Source organism: Aquarana catesbeiana, linkage group LG04 (assembly GCF_042186555.1).
Source record: "Aquarana catesbeiana isolate 2022-GZ linkage group LG04, ASM4218655v1, whole genome shotgun sequence".
Taxonomy (NCBI): domain Eukaryota; kingdom Metazoa; phylum Chordata; class Amphibia; order Anura; family Ranidae; genus Aquarana; species Aquarana catesbeiana.
In genome coordinates this window covers 603,419,820-603,447,320 of record NC_133327.1, presented here as the reverse complement: position 1 = coordinate 603,447,320, position 27,501 = coordinate 603,419,820, and the positions used below count along the sequence as shown (strand labels likewise).

At 42.2% G+C, this 27,501-nt stretch overlaps 1 protein-coding gene across 1 annotated transcript in view; it reads right to left on the bottom strand.

Moving 5' to 3' along the window:
* The window catches only part of APLF (aprataxin and PNKP like factor), a 369,085-nt gene that overhangs the window by 268,754 nt on the left and 72,830 nt on the right, over nt 1-27,501 (bottom strand). The window contains exon 3 of the mRNA XM_073628226.1: nt 12,943-13,109. Within this exon, the coding sequence (XP_073484327.1) occupies nt 12,943-13,109 (167 nt within the window). The remainder of the gene's footprint in view (nt 1-12,942; nt 13,110-27,501) is intronic.

Sequence of the window (27,501 nt, the reverse complement as noted above, 5' to 3'; positions counted from 1 at the left end):
GTACTTCAAAGAAAAGGATTTTACAGGTAAGCTGTTTTAAAAATCCTGTTTACTTTTCATACATCAGAGGACACAGAGCCATAGTAATTACTATGTGGGATGTCCCATAGCAATGGCAACTGAAGGGAGGGAGACACAATAAAAGGTAGGCATTAAGAGGCCGGAGGACTTATACTGCAGCCTGCAGTACACTACGCCCAAAGGCAATATCCTCATGACCTTTTACATCGATTTGATAGAATCTGGTAAATGTATGGACTGAAGACCAAGTTGCGGCCTTGCAGATCTGAGCCATAGAGGCCTGGTAACGCACCGCCCATGAGGCACTAACAGCCCTGGTGGAATGTGTTTTAACATGAAAAGAAGGAACTTTCTTCCTCAGACCATAAGATTGAACAATCACTTAACTAATCTATTTGGAAATAGTAGATTTTCAATGCTGCTTGTCCTCTTTTAGGACCTTCTGGCAGCACAAACAAAATATCTGTTTTTGCGAATCTGAGCGGTTTCCTAAAAATAGGCCTTAACCGCTCTTACTACATCAAGGGAATGTAGTGCCTTCTTTTCCTTAGATCGAGACTCTGAGAAAATAGGCAGAATAATATCTTGGTTCAAATGAGAACCGGTCATCACTTCCGGTAGAAATTCAGGATGAGGCCACAATACCACCTTATCCTTATGCATGATTAAAAATATGGCTCTTTACAAGACAGAGCCGCCAATTCCAATATTCTTCTTGGCAGAAGATATGGCAACCAAAAAGACTATTTTTCTTAAAAAGAACTAAGGGAATTTCCCATATAGGTTCAAAAGGCTGATTCTGTAAAGCCGACAAGACTAAAATTCAAATCCCAAGGATTTAGAGGTGCATTGACAGGGGGATTAATTCTTGTTATCCCCTAAATAAAAGTATGCACCAGAGAGTGAGAAGCAAGAGCCTGTTGAAAAAATATTGATAAGGCCCGAGACCTGGCCCTTGATCGTACTCAGGGCCAGGTTCATTTCCAATCCCATATGCAGGAATTCAAGAATCCTACCTATGACATACTTCCTGGGGTGCCAACCCCTGGATCCATACCAGAAAATATGTGCCTTCCAGATTCTAAGTAACTGACTCTGGAGGCCGGCTTCCTAGCATTAATCAAAGTAGACACTACTGAAGGAGATAACCCACGATCCCTTAGAATGTGGGTTTCAATAGCAAAACCGCTAAATTTAGGTAGGATGAAATACCGGACCTTGAGCTAGAAGGTCTGGCCATAATGGCAGGGTCCAAGGGACTTCTACTGTCATCTTTATGATCTCAGTGCCACGCTAGGGCCACCAGAATCACCTCTTTTCCTTCCTGCTTGATCCTGCGGAGAAGGCGCGGAAGTAGCAGAACTGGAGGAACGCATAGATCAGTGAAAACTGATCCTATGGGAAGACCAAGGCATCTGTTCCGCACGCTAGTGGATCCTGCGTCCTAGACACAAAGTTGTCGACTTTGTTTTTAATCTGGACGCGAACAGATCTACATCCGGATAATCCCATTCTTGACATATCGAGAGGAAGATGTCGGGGTGAAGGGACCATTCTCCCAGAAACAATAGTTGGCGACTTAATAGTCCGCCTGCCAATTCTCTATCCCTGGAATGGACACTGCTGATAGACAAGGTATGTTGCTTTCTGCCCAAGCTGGAACACGATTCACTTCTTTTTGGACTGCACAACTTCTCATGCCCCCTTGTGATTGATGTAAGCCACAGCCGTGGCATTGTTGGATTGAATCCTGACAGGACAATTCCGTAGCCTGAGCGTCCAGAATTCCAGGGCCAGATGTACTGCCCTAATTTCTAGAACGTTGATAGACAGGGTCCTTTCTGGTTCTTGGACCATTTCCCATGGACAGAAGCTTCTTCCAGGACTGCTTGCCAACCTAGAAGGCTGGCGTCCGATGTTAGCATTTTCCAAGATACTGGTAAAAAAAGAATTTCCATTTTTGGAGGTTGCTGATATTAACCACCAATTGAGGCTCAGACACACCTAGGTGGATGAGAGTATTGGAAAAAAAACAAAGCCTAAACCTTCTTGTTCCAGACCGACAGAATAGCGTTTTGTAGCAGTCTTGAACGAAACTGCGCATAAGGAACGGCCTTGAAGGAGGCCACCATTTTCCCTGACAATTTCATGCACATCTGCATGGAAGGATTTCTCTTTGCTTTGACAAGTTGAATCAGTTCTTTAATGGAACCGATTCTTGCCTGGGGTAGGAACACCTTCTTTGTATGGTATCTATGACATCCCCAAGTACTGTAATCTCCTTGATGGTTTTAAGGAGGATTTTTCTAGGTTGAACCAACCTAGGCATTCCAGGTAGCTTACAGCAGAGATTCTTTGGTTTGGGCCAGAGACTGATTGATCTACTAAAAGCAGATCGTCTAAATAGGCTAGGACTTGTGCCCTGGGCCGTTAACCTGACTAAGGGAGGTGTCAGGAATTTTGTCTATACCTGTGGGGCAGTGGCTAGACCAAATGGCAGAGCCGCAAACTGAAAATGCGATTTTCTACTTCAAAGTGCAGAAATTTTTGATGAGCGGGAAATATCGGCACGTGAAAGTCTGCATCTTTGATATTGATTGATGCCAGAACTCTCCTCCTTGCAAAATGGAGACCACTGATTGGATTGACTCCATGCGAAAGGACCAGATATTTAAGTGCCGGTTCAGATCTTTGAGATCTAAAATAGGACTTACCTCCCCATTTGGTTTTAAAACCGTGAAAAGGTTTGAATAAAACCCTGAACTCTGTTCCTCTAAGGGAACCTCCGATATCACCTCTTGAGATAAAAGATGATCCAGAGCTAAAAAGAGAGACTTTCTTTCCCCTGGATTTCTGAAACATTTGATTTTAGAAAACGAGGAAACGGGAATTCTCTGGACTCTAATTTGTAACCTAGAGAAACTGAGGAGGCCCCCCCACTGTCCTGACATTGTTCCTGCCAGATTTGGAAATTGCAGAAGCCTTCCCTCCACCCGAGCGAGCGGGGGCACACCTTCATAAGGTGGCCTTAGCATTTTTCTTTGTAGGCTACCTGCCCCAAGACCTCTTCTGGCCCTGGGACTCTTGGTCTGGACGGTGGCAGGCCGTCGAGACTGCCTAGGGGCAGATGCTCTTGGTACTGGAGAGGAAGCACGCTAAAATGAGAAATGTTTGAACTTCTTTTATTGGCAAAAGAGAACATTTCCCATTAGAAATCCTTTGGATATATTTATCCAGATCGTCTTCAATAACTGCTCACCACGAAAAAGGCAAACTGGCTAGGAGTTTTTTACATGGTGCTTCGGCTGACCAATTTACCAGCCACAGGACTCTGTATGTACTAGTCCCAACATAAGCCGTGAGGCTTAAATGATAGAATTTTTCATCGCATCCACCGTAAAACACAGTGCATCTGATACGCCATCCCATTGTTGGGCCTGCTGATCAGGAAGAATCTTAAGTATCTCTACAAACTGATCCTGTTATGGACTGAGATACCCCAATTGCCGTAAGAATCGGCTGCGCTACTGAACCTGCCAGAGACATGTTATTCTTAAACAGGAGTTCCAACTTTTTAGCTGTTGGATCCTTTATCATTTGCGCATTGTCTATCAGACAAGTGAGATTTTTATTCACCGAGGTGATTGCAGCATTAATTGCTGGAACCTCCCACTTCTTATAGAATTCTTCCTCCATAGATACACTTTATTGGAGGAAAAAAAACAGCTTATCCAGGTGTTCCCATTCTGAATATATCAGCTTTTTTAGCCATAAATGGATAGGAAAAGCGTCCCCAGACGGGGAAGGTTAGTGATCCCAACCAGAGGTGAGCTCATCACTAGACTGCACTACAGGCAGCAAAAAAGGTTAAACGAACCAATCTAGTGAGGGAGTGTACCAGAAATGTGAGATTACTCCCTCCATACTAGGATCCTCAGAAGAGGATATATTAGTATCTTCCAGGTCTCTTTGGAAGACCTTCCTGATCCCCTGCCTCTTGTACCTCAAATGAGGGTCCTGAGCGCTGGATGGGGATCTGCTATCATTGAACCCACTATGGAAGTGATCATAGCATCAATCTTCTTTTCCACTAGAAATGGTAGAAGAAAAAACCTCCTGCGTGATATATATACAGGGACTGAAGTGTTCAGCGCTGCTGCAACATCAGTCTCCACAGCGTTTTGTTTTGTTTTTTTAAATTGAATCTGGGGGGAATCCCAGCGCAGGGGCTACCGACAGGAGGACAAGTTACCCAAGTTACCCCTTCTTACCAGAGGATCTTGCTGCTTTGCCGGAGGAGAAGGAGGAAGTGTTCACTCCTGACACAGTGGCTGTTTCCAGCATGAGGCGGTGAGTGCTCAATACAGCCCCCAGTGGTGACACATAGGCATGACAACATTATACACTTAAAGGAGACTTTTCATAAAAATTTCTAAATCTCCACTTACCTTTTCCCGCCGCAGGGTTTTCTGTGGTAAACCATCAGACTCAATCTTCACCCTTCACGGTGGGCTCCGTAAAACCTTCAGGAACAGGGGAACCTCGAGGTATCCCACAATCCTGGACCTGCAACAGCACCCTGCCAGTAAAACTTTATTGGCCTTACTACCAAAAGCACTGGATCCCAGGGTCCAGCTCTCTTTCTTCTAATACGAGGCCCGGGTACCATTCAACCTGGCCTGAAAACACTCTGAATGGATCTGGTCAGCATGGCTAGCCCCAGCAAGGATTGTTCCAGTGGAGCTCAGCACAGCACATCTTTACTCGTGACCAACACCTTAGACACTGGCGAAAAAACTGAATACTCCCAGTAGTGGGAGGGGTTATATAGGGAGTGCACTTGTTAATTTAGGGCGTGCCAGTGTCCATCACCTAAAGGTGGCCTATAACCCACATAGTAATTACTATGGCTCTGTGTCCCCTGATGTATGAAAAGAAAATTGGGGAAGCCCCATGTTTGAGCAGGTATCCTTTACAGGTCAGGTCCAAGTGGCAGTCCTTATTCCCCTCTATAACTGAGGAGGATTGGGAGGAAGTATGCTCCTCTCACTTAACAGTATCACTGGCCATGAACAATAAGTTGGCACCATTGTACATCATCCAGCAATCTTACCTTACACCAGGGGTCTCAAACTGGCGGCCCTCCAGCTGTTGCAGAACTACAATTCCCATGAGGCATTGCAAGGCTGACCGTTACAAGCATGACTCCCATAGGCAGAGGCATGATGGGACTTGTAGTTCCCCAACAGCTGGAGGGCCGCCAGTTTAAGACCCCTGCCTTACCCCCACCCTCATATTTGCCATGCATTGTATTCCAACATCCAACTGTACTAGATGCAGGCAGTCTCAAGCAGATTCTGCAGATCCGATGTGGTTCTGCCCAGACATACACTGATACTGGCAACATGTGGTACCTCTGCTCATTGCAGTAATTTCTACCACAGTCCTGCTAACCCTGGAGATATACCTGCTGGAACTACTAGACAAGGAAAAATGTGGCCTAGGTACACCAGAATATTTTTAGGAGAAACCTTTTTAGCCCAAAAGACGATTGCACTTGAATTATTACAACCATCTATTACAACCATCTCCTCCCACAGTCCCTCAGTGGGTTAACACAGTTAATCAAATCATTGCCTATAAGAAAAAAAAAAGTATGACAACAGAGGTTGTCCCCGTAAACACCATACGATTTGGGATGCTTGGTGCAACTCTACTAATTGTCTAACTACCACTGCTTAATGTTATTATGTGCAACATTGAACCTGTCTAGCTTTTGTCTGCGTCTGACAAACAGGTTACCCGAATTTAGTTCTCACTGGACGCATAATAAAAACACAAGATGGCTGTTTTGAATTGTTTTTGTTTTTTTTCTACACACACTTAAGTGCTAATTACAGTACAGATTTACTGTATTGTCCAGGCTGCTCTACACTGGCTATTCACAGGCGCGATCCCACTACCGATTGGCACGGCGGTTTTGACCTGCTTTGTTTCTGTCCTGGGCCGGTTCACCCCTCCTGAGGACAACCTGGTGGCCCCAGGACCCACCAGAGCCACCATATTGATACCGAACTTAGTGCGAACACCCGATCGACATAGATCAGGGTAGACCATAAATCCTGGACTCAAGCAATCCGACAGCCTCAGCCTCCCGAGTAGCTGGCATTACAGACGCATGCCACCGCACCACATTCTGTATAAATATGGTGGCTCCAGGGGAGCCTGGGGCTACCACGTTTTCCTAAGGAGAGCAACCCAGGGTCACCAAGGGTCCTTTCATTTGGGACTTGGCTTGGATCCAGTGAGGATGCATGTACACCCCCTGCAGTGTACAAATTTTTAGATCCAATTTTCCACCCCCTCCTCCTGCTTCCTTGGTTGCCCTATGGCAGCTTGGCTCTGAGCTCTCTGGGGGATGATGTCCTACTCCAGCCCCATCTGAAGACATTCTGCTCCATGTACATTTTAGCATATGTACAGTAAATAGATTAATCTCTGGAACAAGCTTTTTGTCCACAAAACCTCCATGACATGGATGGGATCACAGCTTGAGTAACAACGGCGTTTGATAGCATTGTTTCCGGGGAGTTTAAACCCCTAAGGGAGTGGGACTCACGAGGTGATGACCCTTGGTGATTGGTGCATGGATTATTAGAAGCCTAAGAACACTAAAGGAGAGACTTTGATTTACTCCTAGTTTTGCACTGAGTCATGAGGTGTTATTGATCAGAGTTTAGGTGGTCAACATATGATGGCCAGTCACTGATATTAGCAGTGACCGAAGCGCGGCTATTAGCATATGATTCTTTCATATGATAGAATGTGATTTTATTATGCTATTTTTAAGTATAATTTCAATAAAGCAGTTCTTGGAGTCCTATGAAAAGGAATAACAAATGGATAATTTCTGTGTGCTAGCAGAATTACTTGGAGAAAATTTGATTTTACCAGAGGCTGGTAAAAAAAAGGTTAAGAGACTTTCTTAGTTTGGACAAAATGAAAAATAACCCCTCACATCAATTTTAGAGGGTTAAAGCGGTATATAACCCCAACGTAAACATTTATTATATTGCAGCTTACCAATTCTTAGATGTGATGGCTGCATTCGTTTTCTTTTTTGGGCTTTTTTTCTTCTATTTTCATCTGGTGATCCAGCCAGTAAGTCTGTTATTTTTCAAAAGAATAGGTTCTTTTGAAGATGTATCAGTTACATGGATGAAAACCATTTACCACTGACAAGGGTGTTTAAAATGATCAGCTTTTATTTATTCATGTAAAACCTTTTTTCCAAAAGGAAAAAGAAAAAACTGTTAGCTGAAACTGATTTTTAAAAAGATGTATCAGGGTTTTTGCAGAACTATACTTACCTACCTGGATGCAGCATTGGTCCCCCGCCGGCTCTAACACTGAAAACTGAGCATTCAAACCTCGCAGATCTCTCGGTTTTTAGAGCTCTGTGAGTAAAGAGATGATGACTATCAGTCCCCGGCTCTCTGCCCCCTGCGATTACTGGAGCACTGGGCTGTGGAGGGGGCGGGAGAGGACGGCTCAGGCTCTTGGCTGCTTGCTAAGAGGCTGAGCCGGGTACCGGTCTAGGCATGTGGGCGGATCCCAAGGGTGGATATGGTTGCAATCTTGCCCGAGCCTGGACAGGCTCTGTGACATCAGCTGACAACGTGCTTCAGCCCGCTGTCAGCTGAAAATGGGTCACAGGAGTTCAGAATGGAGCTTTGGCTGTACTTCTGCTTAAAAGCGGAGTTCCAGTCTCCTAGCCCAAATTACACTAATAAAACTATAGAGATTGTTGTAAATCACTATAACTATAATGGTTATTGCTGGCCATGTGCACATTATAATTACTGACAAACTCATACGTTTTGTTTTGTAACCCTCAATTTCAGCAGTGGCCATGAGGGATGTGGGCAGATGAAGTCAGTATGGCTTAATTTCCTGGATTTTGTGCAGCTGGGTACTCAGCATGCACCTCCCGATCTCGCGCCTGTGCAGTAATAACACAACAAGGTGCACTTTGTTGTTATAAGGTTGCTATAACAATGAAGACAGCAGCAGAAGTACCGATTGCGTCGCTTCCGGTCATGAAATCTCGCAATAGTACCCGCATTAGATGCCTGAAGACTCCTGGGATGTCTGTCTTCAATCCCAGGAATTTTCGGGCAGGGCTGATGACATAATCACCTAGGCGGTCACAACCGAAAGTCATGGGGAAGAATGCTGAAAAAATGCACTTTTCTCAAAAATTTCACCAAATTAATATATCACTTAGGTAACAGATTTTAATGTTAGCAATTATTACAAATGAGTGGAACTTCACTTTAAAGTTTGGGCTGGAGTTTGGCTTCAGCTTGTTAGTGTATCTAAATCTGCTAGTGCATCCAACACTCCCCTCCCCCCAGACTACTGACAGTGCTGTTGTCCAAAGGTGTCTCTGTTGCTCCATCATACAGAGTTTAGGCACCCTAATACAGGAGGTGTATTATTGGCCAGATCACAAGGTGAAAACAGAGGGGAAACAATGCCTAAAAAAAGAAAACAAATGCAGCCACCACATCTAAATGATTGGTAAGCTGCAATATATTATATTTTTGGTTTGAGGTAAAAAAATGTATAGCCAATTGATGATGATAGCAGTACAGTCATGTCATACATTTTGCTCCAACAGAATAAAGCCTGGTACACACTACAGTTTGAGTTGCACGAAAAAAACCTGACAGCTCCGGTCGGAGCCGCTGTACTAATCATGCAAGGTTAGTCCAGCAATCTTTCTAGCCAAGCTGTTGTGTTCTGACAGGGGGACGGCCCCCCCACCAGAACACCTCCACTGGCTGAGAGCGCTGATCGGGAGTCGGTCGGATGCTGGTTTTCCAGTATGCTTATCCGACAGAAGCCAAACAACTAGCTTCTGTCGGACAGATCGGCATACACGCGGCCAGAATGTCAAACTTTTTTTTTTTTTATTTGAACCAGCAAATGTCTTCCAACATTTTGCTCGTGTGTACGGGGCTTAAAGCTGCTACCTCCTTTATCTTGCACGCCATATTAAATGAGACATCCTAGATTAGGCTTCACTCCAACTGAGGTTTATACCTCTCAGGGTTCTTCTCATTAAACTGGTTCATTCCATACACTATTACATTACTAGAAGAAATCTGTCCTGTCTGTGTTGCCAACTTACCCCCTTCATAACGGAAATGTATAAATACAAGTAAAAGGTGCAATACACTAGTACCTCAAAGGTGACCATAATAATAATAATAGTAAAATCCAGCAATGGGTATAGGATTACACAGGGCTTAAAAAAAACACTGCTTTTCCAGGCATTTGGCATTTTTTTCTGCCTGTAAACACACTTCATGATAGCCATGCACACTTAGGCGTTTACAGTCATATTCGAACAAAGGAGCATTTATAGTCAGGAGAGGAGTTTTTGAACTTTGAAAAAAAAAGCTTGAACCATGTAAACGCTACTAAATGTGTTTAGAGTTTGAAAGTTTGTTCATTCCAAAGGAATCTGTTAACGCCAAAACGCACCTAAACGCACATGCAATACACGACTTTAGGCATATTTTTAACTGGTTGCCGCGCGCCCACCGTCAAATGACGGCGGGGTGGTGCGGCTCTTGCTCTAGGATGACGTCATAAGACAGCGTCCCAGAACGGCTGCTCTTGTGCGCCAGTGGGGGCACGCAGCTCGGCGATCGCGGCTGCGCCGTGTTGCTAGGACACGGCGCGACCCCGATCTGTGTAAAGAGCCGCATCTGCAGCTTTTTAACCATGTGATTGGCTGTGTCCAATCACAGCTGGTCACATGTAAACACGGAGATGCTGGTAATCAGCTCTCCTCGCCTCACACTGACAGGGTGTGTGGCGAGTAGAGCCGATCAGCGGCATCTCCTCACAGGGGGACATCTAGGGATGTAATCAGGGCACTGATCACAATAAAGAAATATAGTGTCAAAATACAGTGCCCACCGATGCCAGCATACAGTGCCCACCAGTGGCAGCAATCAGTGCCCACCACTGCCCACAAGTGCCACCAATCAGTGCCCATTAGCCATGCCAGTCAGTGCTGGCAATCAGTGCACCTATCAGTGCTGCCCATCAATGCCCATCACTGCTGTCCATCAATGCCCATCAGTGTCGCCCATCAGTGCCACCCATCAATGCCCATCAGTGCCCATCTGTACCGCCTATCCGTGCCACCTATCCCTGCCCACCAGTGCTGCCTATCAGTGCCCACCAGTGCCACCTAACAGTGCCCATCAGTGCCACCTATCAGTGCTCATCAGTACCACATATCAGTGCCACCTATCAGTGCCCATAAGTGCAGCATATTAGTGCCTCCTCATCAGTGCCCATAAGTGTCACCTCATCAATGCCCACCAGTTCAGCCTATCAGTGCCGCCTCATCAGCGCACATCAGTGAAGGCGAAAAATTACTTAGTTACAAAATTTACTGACAGAAAAAAGTAAAAAACATTTTTTTTTCAAAATTTTTGGTCTTTTTTTTTAAATTAGAAAAACCAGCAGTGATTAAATACCACCAAAAGAAAGCTCTATTTGTGTGAAGAAAATGATAAAAAATGTGTTTGGGTACAGTGTAGCATGACCACGCAATTGTCATTCAAAGTGCGACAGCACTGAAAGCTGAAAAATGGCCTGGGCAGGAAGGGGGTGTTAGTGCCTGGTAGGCAAGTGGTTAAGCAGCTTTTTCCAGCCAGGAGTAAAAGTCATTCAGAGGTGAAAATCAAATGCCCTGTTTGCATTAGGCCTGGCTGCTTACCTCCATCACTCTCTCTCCAGTGATGCAGTAGCTCTGTGCTCAGTGTTTGGGAGGTCACTCTTGTGTTGGTGGGGGTGAACAGTGACGGCTGGGAGTGACCCTATGCAACAAGGAAAGCCAAGGGGATGTCATCTCTGGGAGTTTTTCAGTCAGGCTTCAGGATGTACATATATGGCCTACACCTACAGTAAGGGCATTATTTAACTACTTCAAAAACTGGGCACTTTCACCCCCTTCCTGCCCAGGCCAATTTTCAGCTTTCAGTATTGTCATAATTTGAATGACAATTGCGCGGTCATCCAACACTGTACACATATTAAATTTTTATCATTTTTTTCACACAAATAAAGCCACTGGGTTTTTTTTTTGCTAAATACATAAAAAAAGACCAAAAAGTTTGAAGAAAAAAAACATGTTTTCTTCATTTCTGTTGTAAAAATTTGTAAATAAATAATCTTCATAAATTTAGGCCAAACTGTATTCTGCTACATTTCTTTAGTGAAAATTAAACAAATCTGTTTATATTATTTAGTCTGCAAGAAAAGTTATATAATATATTTTATATATATATATATATATATATATATATATATATATATATATATATAGATATATAGATATAGATACTCTATATCTATATATAGATAGATCTATATATAGATAGATAGATATATATATATATATATATATATATATATATATATATATCTCTAAGTCTACAAACAATGGTATATAACTGAAAATCAATCACTCCTCATGTACAGATGGCCTATCTCATTTCTTGAGACCCGAAAATGCCAGGACAGTACAAATACCCCCCAAATGACCCCTTTTGGAAATTAGACAGTGAAAAAATAAATTGTTTAACATTTTTTTTTTGCATACAGTCACCAGTGCAGTACAGCGTCATCATATAACTGGTGTGGTGGTTATCAGGGACAGACTGGTGACAGTATGTAAAAAGACAAAATAATTTTTTTTTTTTAATTTTTAAAAACACACTGGGGCTTATTTACGAAGACCCCTTTCACACTGGAGGCATTTTTCAGGTGCTCAAGGGCTAAACATAGCACCTGTAAAGCACTTGGAAAATGCCCCCCTGCAGCCCCAGTGTGAAAGCCTGAGTGCTCACATTGGAGCGGTGCGCTTGCAGGACGTTAGAAAAAGTCCTGCAAGCAGCATCTTTGGAGCGGTTTAGGAGCGGTGTATACACTGAAATCAATGGGCACCACTGCCGAAGTGCCTGCAAAGCGCTTCGGCAGTGGCGCTTTTCGGGCGCATTTAACCCTTTCTTCGGCCGCTAGCGGGGGTTAAACGTGCCCCGATCACGACCGAAAATCGCAGCTAAAACGTAGGTAAAGAGCTGGCAGTGTGAAATGGCTCTATAGGTGGAGAGTGCACCTCTCTGCAGAGAAACCAATCAGCTTCTAACCTCAGCTTGTTTAATTAGGCTTTGGCAATAAAACCTGGAAGCTGCTTTCTATGCAGAACTGAGACTGATTTTGCCCTCCCCAGCCTAAGTAAATAAACCCCACTGTGACCAAACCAATACAGTGTTACCATACTAACATTTTACTTCTCTGGGGAAGTGAGCAAGGTTTTTTTTATACACATTATGATGGCTTATACCAGTGAATTTCACTGGTATAAGCAACTCTTTTTACTGAAAGAAACTGATTCATTCAGTGTTTACTATTGATATTAGCTGTGATTGGCCACAGCTAATCACATAGTACAGATGGGCTTTGATTGGCCCTGGCTGTACCATGTGATCACTGTGACCAATCACAGCTAACAACACAAATCCATTGTGTACAATTGCCATGTGATCTGCTGTGTCTGGTCACAGCAATCACATGGTACTGGCAGTGGGCTGGTACACTGGGGTGCATGAGAAGCGTTCAGGGTGGACTTTATATGATGTCCACCAGAAACAACGAATGTCCCTCCCAGCCCTCATATAGTAAAATGGTGAAATTGGTTACATTTTGGTCAAAGCTATACAGTTTGTTTTTATTTTCAGACGCCCCTTAACTGCATAGGCAGTTTTTTGTTAAAGGTGAGCTAACCCTTTAAACAAATGTCAGTATTAATAGAACAAAGGGCAATTTCTTTACCTTTGGGTTGCCTCCTGTATAGGATGTTGTGCAATGACCCGAAAAGAGTATTTGTCGGGCAAGAGGGAGATGCAGTCACCAGAGTGCAGCCAAAACCATTCATCTCTTTTCAAAGGTATAAAGGTGTTGTTGTGAGAGGCTTGATAAAAACAAGGATTCACGTGTATCTGGAAGAAAATAAAACAAGATAAACACTCATTATAAACTAAAAACTCAATAGTGTGTTTCTCCAGTTCTAGGAAAACTAAGCAATTACAGGGTACAAATGCCATCCTTTATACGCCACTGGCTGAAAATATCCACACAGCATGAGGATAGAACATGAAAATGGAGGAAGTGGACCTGAGGCTCTCCCATCTCTTATGAAACTTCAAATCCCATTATGTGTTGCCAATCAAAATAGTACTAAGCGTTAACCACTTGAGCCCCAGGGCCTTTTTCTTGTTTAACCACTTGATGTCCATGGCTTTTTTTTTTTTTTTTTTCCCCACACACATTTAAAATTAGCATTTTTTGCTAGAAAAACCCCAAACATATGTTTTCTGAAAGCAGAGGCCCTACAGAATAAAATGGTGGTAGTCTCAATATTTGTTATGTTACATGATGCTTGCGCAGACGTTTGGCAAATACAAAGTTTTTGAAAAAAAATAAAATAATGAATTAATGATACTCAATTTGTTGGTAAAATATAACAGATGATGTTGCATCGAGTAAACAGATACCAAACATGTCAAGACTCAAAAATGTGTGCACCCAAGAAATGGGAACAAACTTTTTCATGAGCAACATGTTACAGGTTATCAGTGAAGAGTTAATCATGAATGATGGGCCTAGAATTATTGCTCTCACTCTGACATTCACAGCAAAACCTCACATGTGTGGAGCAATTCCTGTTAGATACGTTTGTGGAACCTACAGTGCTTTATTAGCTGCTTCACTGTCTAAAACAGGCAGGGAATGGCAGCTCTGAAACCGGAAGTGACAAAATCCTCGTCGCTTCTGACTTCATTTGTCACAGAGAATATTGGGGAATAGATATGTAAAGCCACCACAGCCATTTACTGTGGTCCTGGGCTCCCCGGAACAACAAGAGTCCATGGAAACCACAGGGGAAGGGAGCAACCCTTCTAGCTACTGTAAAAGTGACTGGGCGAGTGTAAAAATACAATCACTAATATTAACATGACATAAAATCATCCATATCAAATCGCAAGACTGCATCCAACGCATTTCGTCATTAACAACGTCATCAGGGTGCTCTGATGAGAATTATGATATCATTGCAATCTTTGCTGTTTTCAAACAATAAATATAGCGGTGAGCACTATATTCTTCCTTTGTGTTCCCCGAGCTTTATGTTTCTGAGAGTGGCTGAGTTTGACAATTCCACCTGCTATTCAAATCCTGGGACTAATGCCCCATACACACGATCGGATTTTCCGAAGGAAAATGTGTGATAGGACCTTGTTGTCGGAAATTCCGACCGTGTGTAGGCTCCATCACACATTTTCCATCGGATTTTCCGACACACAAAGTTTGAGAGCAGGATATAAAATTTTCCGACAACAAAATCCGTTGTCGGAAATTCCGATCGTGTGTACACAAATCCGACGGACAAAGTGCCACGCATGCTCAGAATAAATAAAGAGATGAAAGCTATTGGCCACTGCCCCGTTTATAGTCCCGACCTACGTGTTTTACGTCACCGCGTTTAGAACGATCGGATTTTCCGACAACTTTGTGTGACCGTGTGTATGCAAGACAAGTTTGAGCCAACATCCGTCGGAAAAAATCCTAGGATTTTGTTGTCGGAATGTCCGATCAAAGTCCGGCCGTGTGTACGGGGCATAAGAGTTACATGCTGTGAGCCTTTCCTGGCGAGGAACATATCCTTGAAAGAGATGCTTGATGTAGACTATTTTTATCTGGCCTTATTTGGACTGAGGGTTTAAAGAGGCATGCAAGGCCTTGACCTTAGTATTGGAGATCAACTAAAAAAAGTGAGCGTGCACCCAAAAGGGAGGTGGAGGTCACATGTAGAGAGAATATTTTGTTACATTATTTTCACAATGAATTTGGGCCTGTGGACCCTTTTCACTAATTTTGCACCAATCTGTCACATTATTAATATTTATTAGTGACTGTATATTTAGCTCCTGGTGGTTTATTCGTGCAACATGTTTATATGCAAAGCACAATTAGGTCACTGCCCCACCCCCAGCGATTGGACAATGAAGGAGCAGCAACAGACTGCTGAAGTCGCCTTTCTTCTCTCCTCCTGTTAGCACCTTTTAGGATAAGTTTAGACTGTTCACCTTTTATAGGAAAAAAAACAAGACATTATAATCACTTTAATCTTTTTGATCTTATTACATTCTATGCATTAAGGTAAAAAACCTAATGTGCTGCAAAATCCCCCCTCTCTTATACTTACCTGAGCCCAAACTGATCCAGCAATGCACACAAGTGCAGCTGCTCTTGCCACTGTCTCCCTCCTCATTGGGTAGATTCATAGCCATTGGCTCCTGCTACTGTCAATCTAACGCTGTGCCAAGCGAGTGGGGGGCAGGGCTGAGCTCCTGCTCTGTGTCAATAGATGCAGACAGGGCAGCTTGGGAGTGAGCATGCACGGGAGCCTCCATGGAAAGCAGCTTTATATGGGGGCACTTGTCGAAGAGGAGGAGCCTGGAGCGCCAACAGGGGACCCCAGAAGAGGATGGGGCTGTTCTGTGCAAAACCATTGAACAAAGCAGGTACGTATTTTAATTCTTACAAAAATGAAGCTTTACTATCACTTTAAACAAGCCCTTAGGCATCAGACATCCTAAAAATGAAGGAGATAAAATTTAGTTTTTATTTAAGGACATCCCAAAAGGCAAGAGGGCTCCCCTGTGGTTGGAAGAAAATAAATCTTCACAGTCACAATTGTAAAACTGTGAAATTGTTTTTGATAGCTGCTGATTCTAGCAAATAAGATAGAGGATACAATATGTTGCACTGTTAGATGGAAATACTCAATTAATACTGCAACAAATTCAAAGGTGAAAAGCGAAATATTTCCATAATAACCTCAAAAAGTGCATCCACTTATGAAGCTCCACCTTTAAATTGCCTTCACCAACTTCAGTAGTCCAGCCACCACCACACCAAATTTCTTACCAGAGCCTCAGCCTGCATAACATAGTAACAAAACACTTTGGATCTCTCCCAGATGGATAGATGGCTCTCTCTATGCAGGATACCGTATATATAAAAACCCAGTCTCACATATGGAAGGATGAAGAAGGAACCACATGGTGTAGTGATTTCCCAAACATTTTTATTAAAAATCAAATTGCATACATGCAAAAGGAAAAGATAGCTAGACATTAAGCCTGCATGATGATGTCACTGCTTGAACCCGCGCTTATGCGTTTTGTTCCATAGAACATCATCCGAGGGTTTCCAAAGTAAATACTTTAAGGATTTGCAGTTACAGATTTCATTTTCAGCACTACCTTCTGGTGAGATCTAGCCCGGGTCTGAATATGACTCCATACAACAGCCATTGCCTTTCTGCCTGCCTACAGCCCACCAACCACTTAAAACCTCAGATAAGCAGAACTATATGCTAGGGGCTGTAAAATATTAGAATCAATAAGATATCTGCCATTAAAAGATATGTAAATCCAGCATTTCATATTCCTGATATGTGCCTACTGTACCATGTACTTGTATGAAAAAGTATCCTTGTATGTTCTCTTTGTATTGTTTTCTGTGTGTGAAATCTCTGGTGTTCCTGCCAGTCCCTCTGCTTTCCTTTTAAAAACTGACCACACTAAGCAGCAGAACACATCATAGTCAGTTCTCTAGCTACAGTGGGAAAAATAATTATTTGATCCCCTGCAAATTTTGTAAGTTTGCCCACTTACAAAGAAATGAAGGGTTTATTATTTTTATCATAAGTGTATATTTAATGATAGAGACAGAATATCAATAAAAAAATCCAGAACAACAACATGATACAAATGTTATAAATTGAGTTGTAGTTCAGTGAGTAAAATACGTATTTGATCGCCTACCAACTAACAATAATTCTGGCTCCCATAGGCTGGTTACAGTATGTGCTCATGTGGTACACAGATTAGTCCTGTCAATTTAAGAAGGTGCTCCTAACCACAACTCGTTATGTGAATAAAAGACACCTGTCCACAGAATCTCTTTCATTCATTCAAACCCACCATCATAGGCAAGACCAAAGAGCTGTCAAAGGACATCAGATACAAGATTGTAGACCTGCACAAGGCTGGAATGGGCTACAACACCATCAGCAAGAAGCTTGAAGAGAAGGAGAAAACTGTTGGAGCGATTATTTGCAAATTGAAGAAATACAAAATAATCATCAATCGCCCTCGGTCTGGAGCTCCGTGCAAGATTTTGCCTCATGGGGTAAGGAAGATCATGAGAAAAGTGAGGGATCAGGCCAGAACTACACGAGAGGCGCTTGTGAATGATCTCAAGGCAGTTGGGACCACAGTCACCAAACAAACTATTGGTAATTCACCCCCATGGATTTAAGTCTTGCAGCACCCGCAAGGTCCCCCTCCTCAAGAAGGCACATGTACAGGCCCGTTTGAAGTTTGCCATTGAATATCTAAAGCAGGGGTCTCAAACTGGCGGCCCTCCAGCTGTTACGAAACTACAAGTCCCATCATGCCTCTGCCTGTGGGAGTCATGCTTGTAACTGTCAGCCTTGCAATGCCTCATGGGACTTGTAGTTTCGCAACAGCTGGAGGGCCGCCAGTTTGAGACCCCTGATCTAAATGGTTGAGAGAAGGATTGGGAGAAAGTGCTGTGGTCAGATGAGACCAAAATTAAGCTCTTTGGTATTAACTCGACTTGCCTATTTGGATGAAGTAAAATGCTGACTATGACCCTAAGAACACCATCCCTACAGTCAAGCACGGAGGTGGAAACATTATGGTTTGATACTGTTTCTCTGCTAAATGTACAGGCCGACTTTGCCGCATTGAGGGGCCAATGGACGGGAACATGTATTGTAAAATCTCGGATGAGAACCTTCTTCCCTCAGCCAGAACACTGAACATGGTTCGTGGATGGGTCTTCCAGCATGACAATGACCCAAAACATACTGCCAAGGCAACAGAAGAAAAGCACTTTAAGATCATGGAGTGGCCTAGCCAGTCTCCAGACCTTAATCCTATCGAAAATTTATGGAGGGAGCTGAAACTTCAAGTTGCCAAGCGACAGCCAAGAAACTTTAAAGATTTAGAGAAGAGCTGTAAAGAAGAGTGGACCAAAATCTCTCCTGAGATATGTGCAAACTTGGTAGCTAACTACAAGAAATGGCTTACCTCTGTGCTTGCCAACAAAGGTTTCTCCTCCAAGTACTAAGTCATTTTTTCCTTGGGGATCAAATACTTATTTTACTGCAACTCAATTTATACCATTTGTATCATGTGATTTTTCTGGATTTTTTGGTTGATATTCTGTCACTGTCATTTAAAATACACCTATGATAGCAATTATAGACCCCTTATTTCTTTGTAAGTGGGCAATCTTACAGAATTTGCAGGGGTCAAATAATTTTTATCCCCACTGTATGCTGGGAACTCAGCCTGCTCCCCTCCAATGATCAGACTTGTGCTGACACTCCCCCCCTCCCTTTCCTTGCACAGTGTCCTGTTGCTTCTCCTCCCCCCAGCACGTATGCAGCTGAGACCAGAGGGAATGTGATCACTTATTAAAAAAAAGGGAAAACAGGTATTTATCATTTTTTATCTATCTATACACACCTGTTTTGCCTTTCATTTCTATTTTAAACTGAATGGATTGTTTTACAGGGTGATCGTTAAGGCCTCATGCACACTGCTGTTTTGGGCATTTTTTTTCCGCCCTTAAACTCCCCTCCATGTTATCCTATGTGTCCATACACACATAGATGTTTTTTTAGCACTTTAGTAGCAGGGGAGTTTGCAGGATGTTTTCTGAAACTAAAATCGCGTTCAGTAGAGGCAATTGACCATAAAAAACGCTTAACGCTGTTAAACGTGCCTAAATGCTAAGCACATTTAGTGTTTATTTCAATGGGCAAAATAAATTCAAATTCCAAGCCAATTAAGTAAACGGCCAAACTCTGTTAAAGCTTGCTAAACTAGCCTAAACGGTTTTGAAAAAATGCAGCTTAGGTGAGTTTACAGTGTGGATTTTCCCCTGTCAGGATAAACAGCATTTAAAAGAAACCAGTGTACACGAATTCTTACAACCACTTTAATATATAAACAATACAACACATATCCTTAGGAGTTTTCCTGTTTTAGGGAAAGCAATATTTTTCAACCCAATTAACTGTTTGAGAGCTTTTGTCCGAAGGGTAGAATATGTACAAAATCCTTGCCACAATATTCTTTTTAATTGTTACTCTGCTGTTGTGTGTAACATATAATAACGCCAAGTAAAGATTATGTGGTCTATTTATAAAACACGAAATAAATGTCGCAAGCATTCGTCCGGGCTGCACGAAAGTTCCGTTCAGTTCTAATACGATCACTTCCTATTATCATCAGCTCCATCTAGGGACAAAAATTCTGTATATTTTTCTGAAAAACTGTCAGAAAAAATACTGCATTTTGACCACTAGATGGAGTGGACTATCATAGGAAGTCATAGTATTAGAAAAAATAGGGGGAAGGTTCGTGCAGCCTGGATAAATGCTTGTAATATTTTTCCAATGAATATTCTCTAAATTGACCCCTAAGTCTACAAAAAGCACATACGATTTAATATGATATGGTATCTCTCTCTCTCTCTCTCATATATTATATATATATATATATATATATATATATATATATATATATATATATATATATATAAAATATACTGTATGTACAAATATCACGATACAATCTATGCCTGGACATACCACAGAAACAAAAACTAATTTTTTTAATGAAAAAAAAAAAAATGAAAACTATGAACCATGCACTACAAATGTAAACTAAAATGTCATTTTGCATATAAGTTTTTTTTTTTACTTAGTGTTATGCAAATGTTTTTACAAACTAATGCTCAGAAACACAAAAATATAGGCTGTCAATATAACAATGACAGATTTAGGTCAGGGATTTACTGCTTCTCTATCTGCTGAGAATTTACAGTACATATTATTCATCGTGGAGCTGGAGGTCCAACTGCCAAATATAGTTATTAAAAATGATGAGAGCATCCACAAGATGAATACAACAGAAGGGTCAGTGTAGGTATAGCTGGTGTTCTTGGTTTTCAGTAGACACTAGAGAATTCAAATCACAGAATCATTTCTCATCTTCCAAAGAAGAAAAAGGTGCTGCTACAATAATAGGCTTCTACCCAGACTGACTCCATTGTGTGTACAACTGTGTAACGGATGTTAGATTGTGGGTTCCTTTGGGGAATGATGCAAATGGTTAAACAATCTCTGTAAAACTTTGCGAAAAAATATTCTGAAAAAATACTCAAATAGTACAAATTTGAAGGCATGTAAAGCAAACCAGTACTTTGCTCTGGAGTGTACATTTGTTTAGCTGTTGGCTCAGCACAGTGCAGTTTTTGAAAAGGTTCCTGCGACTTTGGTGTGACTCCAGTGTGATTTCAGCCCGATAGACTTCTATATTTAGTCGAATCAGCATTAAAAAGGAAGCCATTCAACTTTGATAAAACAAGTGGTTTTTTTTAACCCTCACTTCTCTTCCCAGGTCATCCTTGCTGTCTAAAAACTCTCCTCCCAAGCACATTCCATTCACACCAAAGCGTAGCAGAAACACTCATTCCCACACCCGTTTTTACAAGTAAACATGCATCATGGGTGCCACTAATCTTAATGGCACTCCACACACACTGGAAATTGCTCCCGCACTGGGAAGCGCACTGCACTTGCGGCTGCAGTGCGGGCTGCGATTATTGAAATGCTGCAAAGACCATTTCCCTGTTTTTCAGGAGGCACGGCAGCCTAGTCAAAAAAATGGGCTGCCATGTCTGTGCAAAATGCGGCTCGCAGAGACACATAGGTGCGAATCTCAGCTTAAGGTTATTTTTCTTTTTACCTAAAATAAAAAAAACAGGTTATACTTACCTTTATAATCAAAATAAATTAATAAGTGCAGCATTCTCTCTCTACCCAAAAAAACATTCTTTGCACCTAAAGTTACTACACCTAACAAAAGTGCTTATCAATCATATAATCTCATAATCTAAAACAGGGGTAGGCAACCTTGGAGATGTGGAGATCCACCTGAACAACATGCAGGAAGTCAAAGATCACCAGGCACAGTGTCGCCCAATGTCGCCTCCTCACTGCCTGATTTAAATGTATAAACTGTACTACCATGCTGCAATCGAGCGCACTGCACGGCAATTATAGGTACAGCTGTGGGGAAGACTCTGATGGGAACAAAAAAATGAGGAAAGGCTCATATAGGGAAACCGATGTGTGTGGAGGCTCTAATGAGGAAACAGATGTGTGGGGCATCTTTTATGGAGACACAGATGTGAAGGAAGGCACTGATGGGGACACAGACATGTGGGGAGGTTCTAATGGGGACACAGATGTGTAGGGAGGTTCTAATGGGGACTCAGATGTGTGAGGAGGCTCTGATGGGGACACAGATGTGTGAGGAGGCTCTGATGGGGACATAGATGTGTGAGGAGGCTCTAATGGGACACAAAATGTGTGAAGAGGCTCTGATGGGGACACAGATATGTGGGGAGGCCCTAAAGGAAACACAGATGTGCAGGCAATATCTGATGGGAACATAGATGTGCAGGGAGGCACATTCATTTATAAACAACTGATTTTAAAGGCCCGTGAATATGAGTAAAATTTGCAATGTAGCCCTCGTTCTGAAAAGTTATAGATTAGACCAAATGAGGAAAACTCAAGAGAAAATAGGGACAGTCTCCACAAATGACGGACAGTCGAGAACTACAATTTAGCAGTAACCTGCAACGTTTTAAACGCAGCTTCAAAATCCTCATAGAAGGTAATTAAAGACACTCACATGGTTTTCACATATCTGGATCATCAAATATATTAGGCTTAATAAATATAGTCTTAAAATAAAAGCTGAAGGCACCAGATTGCCCCACAAGCAGTTTAAACCATGATTGGAACCATTAGAGAAGGTCTGAATCCAGGCTGTTCAGAATGAAAGAGACACTAAAGAAATCAATAGTATTACTAGTAATGAATGTCACTGCTTTTTAAATAAGTTACAAAGACAAAATGTACATGCTTTTCAACAATGCCAAGTTCAAATGCAATGCTAAACTAATTTCCTTGATATAATGTATGGATCAGGTGTGGATCAGAAAAGAACCCATCAAATGACAAAGGTCCCTCAAGGAATGCTGATAACAGTTGATGTGGAAAAGATATGTCTACTGAACACTAAATAATGCTGACAGTCACGTCTTCAGACTTATAGCATTTGGGGGGGGGGGTTGGATTAATATCTACAACAAAAGCCTTGACAGCATTTAAGAGGTATATTTAAAATGATTTCCGATATGTTTTAATGGATATTGGGTTATTGTGTAGAAAAGGATGGTTCGAAAAAGAATGTGATATGCACTTTGGTGAGAACATTTAATAGAACCACGCTCCCTACATATACTTTAAAAGAATAATGTATTAATATGAACAGCCACTAGATGTCTCCAGTGGATAACATTTTAAAATCAACATGTAAAAACTTTTACACATAAAAAATATGTACAAATAAATGTGACTACCCCCAGTTATCGCCAGTGGGTGTATATGAAATAATATATATAGTGTCCAAAAAAATTAATTATTGAATATAGTGTCCATAAACGTCCATCAAAAAAGGCATCCAATGGTGCATAAGTTGCCTTATCCAGCAATAAGTGACTATAGGTCTTCCTCCACCAACACCTGTCACACAGCCTACTCACCGAAACTACATGACTCCCACAGGAGTCACATACAGCAGATGATCTCTCAAATTAACGCTGCAACGGATTGGTCAACAGGCTCCCATACAGGTAAGTGCAAGCCGCCAGATGTCCAGTCGTCAGCAAGGCATTAAAACGAAAGACAGCCTCCCATGGTGAAATACGTAGGATTTATTGTGTAAAACATGCGCTGCATCTGCGCTTAGAACAAAGCATGTTTAAAATTCATAAAAGTGGAAGCAGGGACGCTGGATGCGCTCCACCTGTGTTCCACTAGGTGGAAGTGACGTGTCACACTCGACCACACCTAACGCGTTTCTTCAACATGTCTGACCTCATCCGGGGGCACTTTGGTGCAGATTGAGGATTTCAGGGTGAGGAGATACTGTATGTTTTCTGAACCTATGAAGGCAGTTGCTAATTACTGTTCCCAAGAAGCTTTATGCCTGGTACACACTACAAGTCTTTTTGTTTAACCCGAAAAAAAACGAATAGCTCCAGTTGGAGCCGCTGTACTAACCATCCAAAGTTAGTACAGCGATCTTCCCCACTGAGCTGTTGTGTTCTGACAGAGAGAAGGGCCCCCCCACCAGAACACTCTGATCAGTGCTCTCTGCCATTGTCTGAGATCGCTGATTGGGAGTCGGTCGGCTGCTGGTTTTCCAGGATGCGTGTCCTACAGAAACAGAAGCTGGCCAAATTGAAGGAAGGAAGATGCTTTGGCCATGGAATAATCTTTGAAGAGTAGACAAGGGGTAATGGGGTCAATTCACTAAGAATTGAATAACGCATGATTATTGACGATCAACTGTTTGTGCAGCCACAACCACAGCCTACCAGACACTGTTCAGAGACGTGTGCGGTTTCCCTTCACCGTAAATCTCCCATTTAAGAAGGGCCCATAAGTTCTCAATAGGGTTTAGGTCAGGTGAGGAAGGGGGCCATGTCATTATTCTTCCATCTTTAAGGCCTTTACTGGCTAGCCCCGCAGTGGATTACTTTGATGCATGCGATGGAGTATTGTCCTGCATAAATAGCATGGTATCTTGAAAAATGCAGACTTTTTCCTGTACCACTGCTTGAAGAAAGTGTCTTTTAAAAACTAGCAATAGGTTTGGGAGTTGATTTTGAGTCCATCTTCAACCCAAAAAGGTCCAACTAGCTCATCTTTAACAATAGCAGCCCATACCAGTACCCCACCTCCACCTTTCTGGCATCCGAGTTGAAGTGGAGCTCTGTGCCGTTACCGATCCAGCTACAGGCCCATCCATCTGGTCTGTCCAGAGTCACGCTCATCACATCAGTCCATAAAACCTTTGAAAAATCTGTCTTCAGATATTTCTTGACTCAGTTTGGACATTTCAACTTATGTGTCTTGTTTAGTGGTGGTCGAGCTTCAGCCTTCCTTACCTTGGCCAGGTCTCTGAGCGCTAAAAACCTTGTACTTCTGGGCATGCCAGGTAGGTTGCAGTTCTGGAATATGACAGCACTGGAGGATAATGGGTTCCTGGTAGCTTCATGTTTGATTCTTCTCAAACTTTTGGCAGTTAATTTGCGTCTTTTTTCTCAACATGTTTCTTGCGACCCTGTTTGCAATATGATGGTTCTGTGATCACGCCCCAATAGTTCAAGGGTGCGGCATCCCTCAATTTTTGACTTTTCAGAGTTAGTTAAATCACTTTTTTGGCCCATTTTGTCAGATAAAGAAAAGATGCCTAATAATATGCACACCTTGATATAGGGTGTTGATCTCCATAGGCCACATCCTCCCTCATTATACCAATACACGTCACCTGATATGATTAAATTCAATAAGCATTCACGTTTATACAGCTAGGAGTTGAACAATATGCATACAAATGATGATTTGGTCAAAATACTCACTTGCACACAGTGTATAGGTGTCTGAATGACTGTAGTAGGGGAATTAACTTGGAAACCCCTCTACTGCAGAAAATGGTGTGAATGGTTCTGATAATATAAATGCCGAAAAGGTTGTCAGTACAAGATAAATACAGGAAAAACTTTATTTACTATTTAATAACCAGTGCAAGTAATCTGATTGAATGGGCTGTTGTATATACAGTAGATGACAAGTCTGTCTAAAACTGAATTAATGCTGTGTTGTTTATAGAGAACTCATCCCCAGAAAGTACAGAATTTTTCAACAGTTAATATAGAATTCATTTTCACCTAATTATGGCTTCCTAGTATAGGCTTCTCGCCATAATCAGGTTTTATTCATGCAAACACAAAAGAAAAAAAAAGCTGTTTGAGATAATAGTGAACAATTATGTGGAAAGGTCATAGCATACATAATTACACGCTACTGTGTAATAATGGTAGTATGAACTCCTGTTGAAGCAGAACATTTGAAGTCCACAAGTCAAAAAGATTTCCTATTAGTCATACAGATACATAAAGGTGATTTGATTATCTTCCCTCTGTGCATTAATAGAGTAACAACAGCTAGAATGTCATTAGAGCTGCACGAGTCTGGTCAAAATGAGAATCACAATTTTTTTGCTTAGAATAAAAAGATCACGATTCTTGCAGCATAAAATCTTTTACATTATACAAAAAACATTGGGCTAACTTTAAAAAAAAACTAGTAAATTCATTAAAGTGTCATTTTTTTCCCAAAAAAATGCATTTGAAGGACTGCTGCGCAAATACAATGTGACATAAAATATTGCAACAACCACCATTTTATTCTCTAGGGTCTCTACTAAAATAATATATAATGTTTGGGGGTTCTAAGTAATTTTCCAGCAAAAAAAATGATTTTAACTTGAAACCAACAAATGGCAAAAAAGGTTTAGTGTTTAATGCGGAGTTCTACCCAAAAATGGAACTTCCGCTTTAAGGGAGGTGACCCCCTGACATGCCACATTTGGCATGTCATTTTTTTGGGGGGGGGCCAGTACCCTCTTTTTAGAGGGTCCCAGCTCCCACTTCCTCCCGGCGCAACCGCGGCACCAGAAGGGAGATCACCTCTCCCCCCTCCCTCTCGACAATCATCTGGGACACATCACAGGTCCCAGATGATTGCCCAGTCAGTCACGGCGCGTGGCTCGCGCATGCGCAGTGGGTGCCCGGCTGTGAAGCCACAGCCGGGCGCCCACAGGTACAATGCCGGCACCGCAGAGAGGAGGGGGAGACGAGTGGGGCTTCGTACGCCCCCATCGCTGGACCCTGGGACAGGTATGTGTCCGATTATTAAAAGTCAGCAGCTGCAGTATTTGTAGCTGCTGACTTTTAATTTTTTTTAAAGCAGAACTGCTAAAGAATGTTGTGATTCTTGGCAGACTGCCTGTTTTTTTTCCCTTTCTTTTGATGACTGTCCGCTTCAGCAGAGCAGAGAGAATTCTCTGCATAGAAAGAATCAGGAAATACTTTGCCAAGATCGCAAGGGGGGGAAAAATCGCGATAACAATTCCTAACGATTAATCGTGCAGCTCTAAATGTCAATATAGCATTTGCTTTTGAGCATGGAAAAAGAATGGTCCGTGTACTGGTATCTCTTTTTATTACAAACTCCCAATGCTAATAAATCAAAGATCCCTACTTTTTTGGTTCTGGAAGTATACAGTAGTAAAAATTTTAAATAAACAAAAAAAAATACACTAGATATTTGCATTAAAGTGGTTGTAAAAGGCTGAAGGTTTTTAGCTGAGACAGCAGTGTGGCTCCATTAGCTCCCGCTACTGTCAAAGTCAATAAACCAATGAAGAGAGAAAGAGGACGGGGCCGGGCCACAGCTCCATGTCTGAATAGATACAAGGAGCTGTGGTTTGGCTCGGGTGCCCCCATAGCAAGCTGCTTGCTGTGGGGGCACTCAATAGGCGGGAGGAGCCAGGAGCACCGAAGAGAGATCCAAGAAGAGGAGGATCCGGGCTGCTCTGTGCAAAACCACTGCACAGAGAAGGTAAGTATAACATGTTTGTTATTTTTAACGGAAAAAAAATAAGACTTTAGTATTACTTTAAAGTCTTTTTGTGTTTTCTGCACATATATAAAACAACAGTGAACTTCGGTATCCTATACTTTCCATAGGCGATGCTTTAAAAGCACCTACAGGTCATCAGTTTAGAGTTAAAGAGGAAGTAAACCCTGATGAGTTTTACTTCCTCTTTTGCTCCCTGCAAAGCCTGCAAATTAAAAGCATAATGGGCTAGTATGCATCGCAGCTCTGTGACTGGCCGGAGCCGCGTGACGTCACTCCCGCACATGCGCGAGGGAGCCGTCAGTAACGGCACATGCTGGTGGAAGAAACGGCAAGGGGGTCTGTTTCTTCACAGCGCATGTGCCGATTACATCATCGGCGCACTACAAGTAAAAAATCTCCTAAACGCCGCATGTTTCGGAGATATTTCCACTACCTATATAGGTAATCGTTATTCTAGGCTTACTTATAGTTAAAAGTCACTAGGGAGGGTTTACAACCACTTTAAAGTGGTTGTAAAGGCAGAAGGTTTTTTTTATCTTAATGCTTCAGTGTGCAGCTGCTTCCCTAGCACCCCCTAACACTTACCTGAGCCCCATCTCTGTCCAGTGATGTTGCACGAGAGACTCAGCTGTCCAGGACTCTCCCTTCTGAGTATC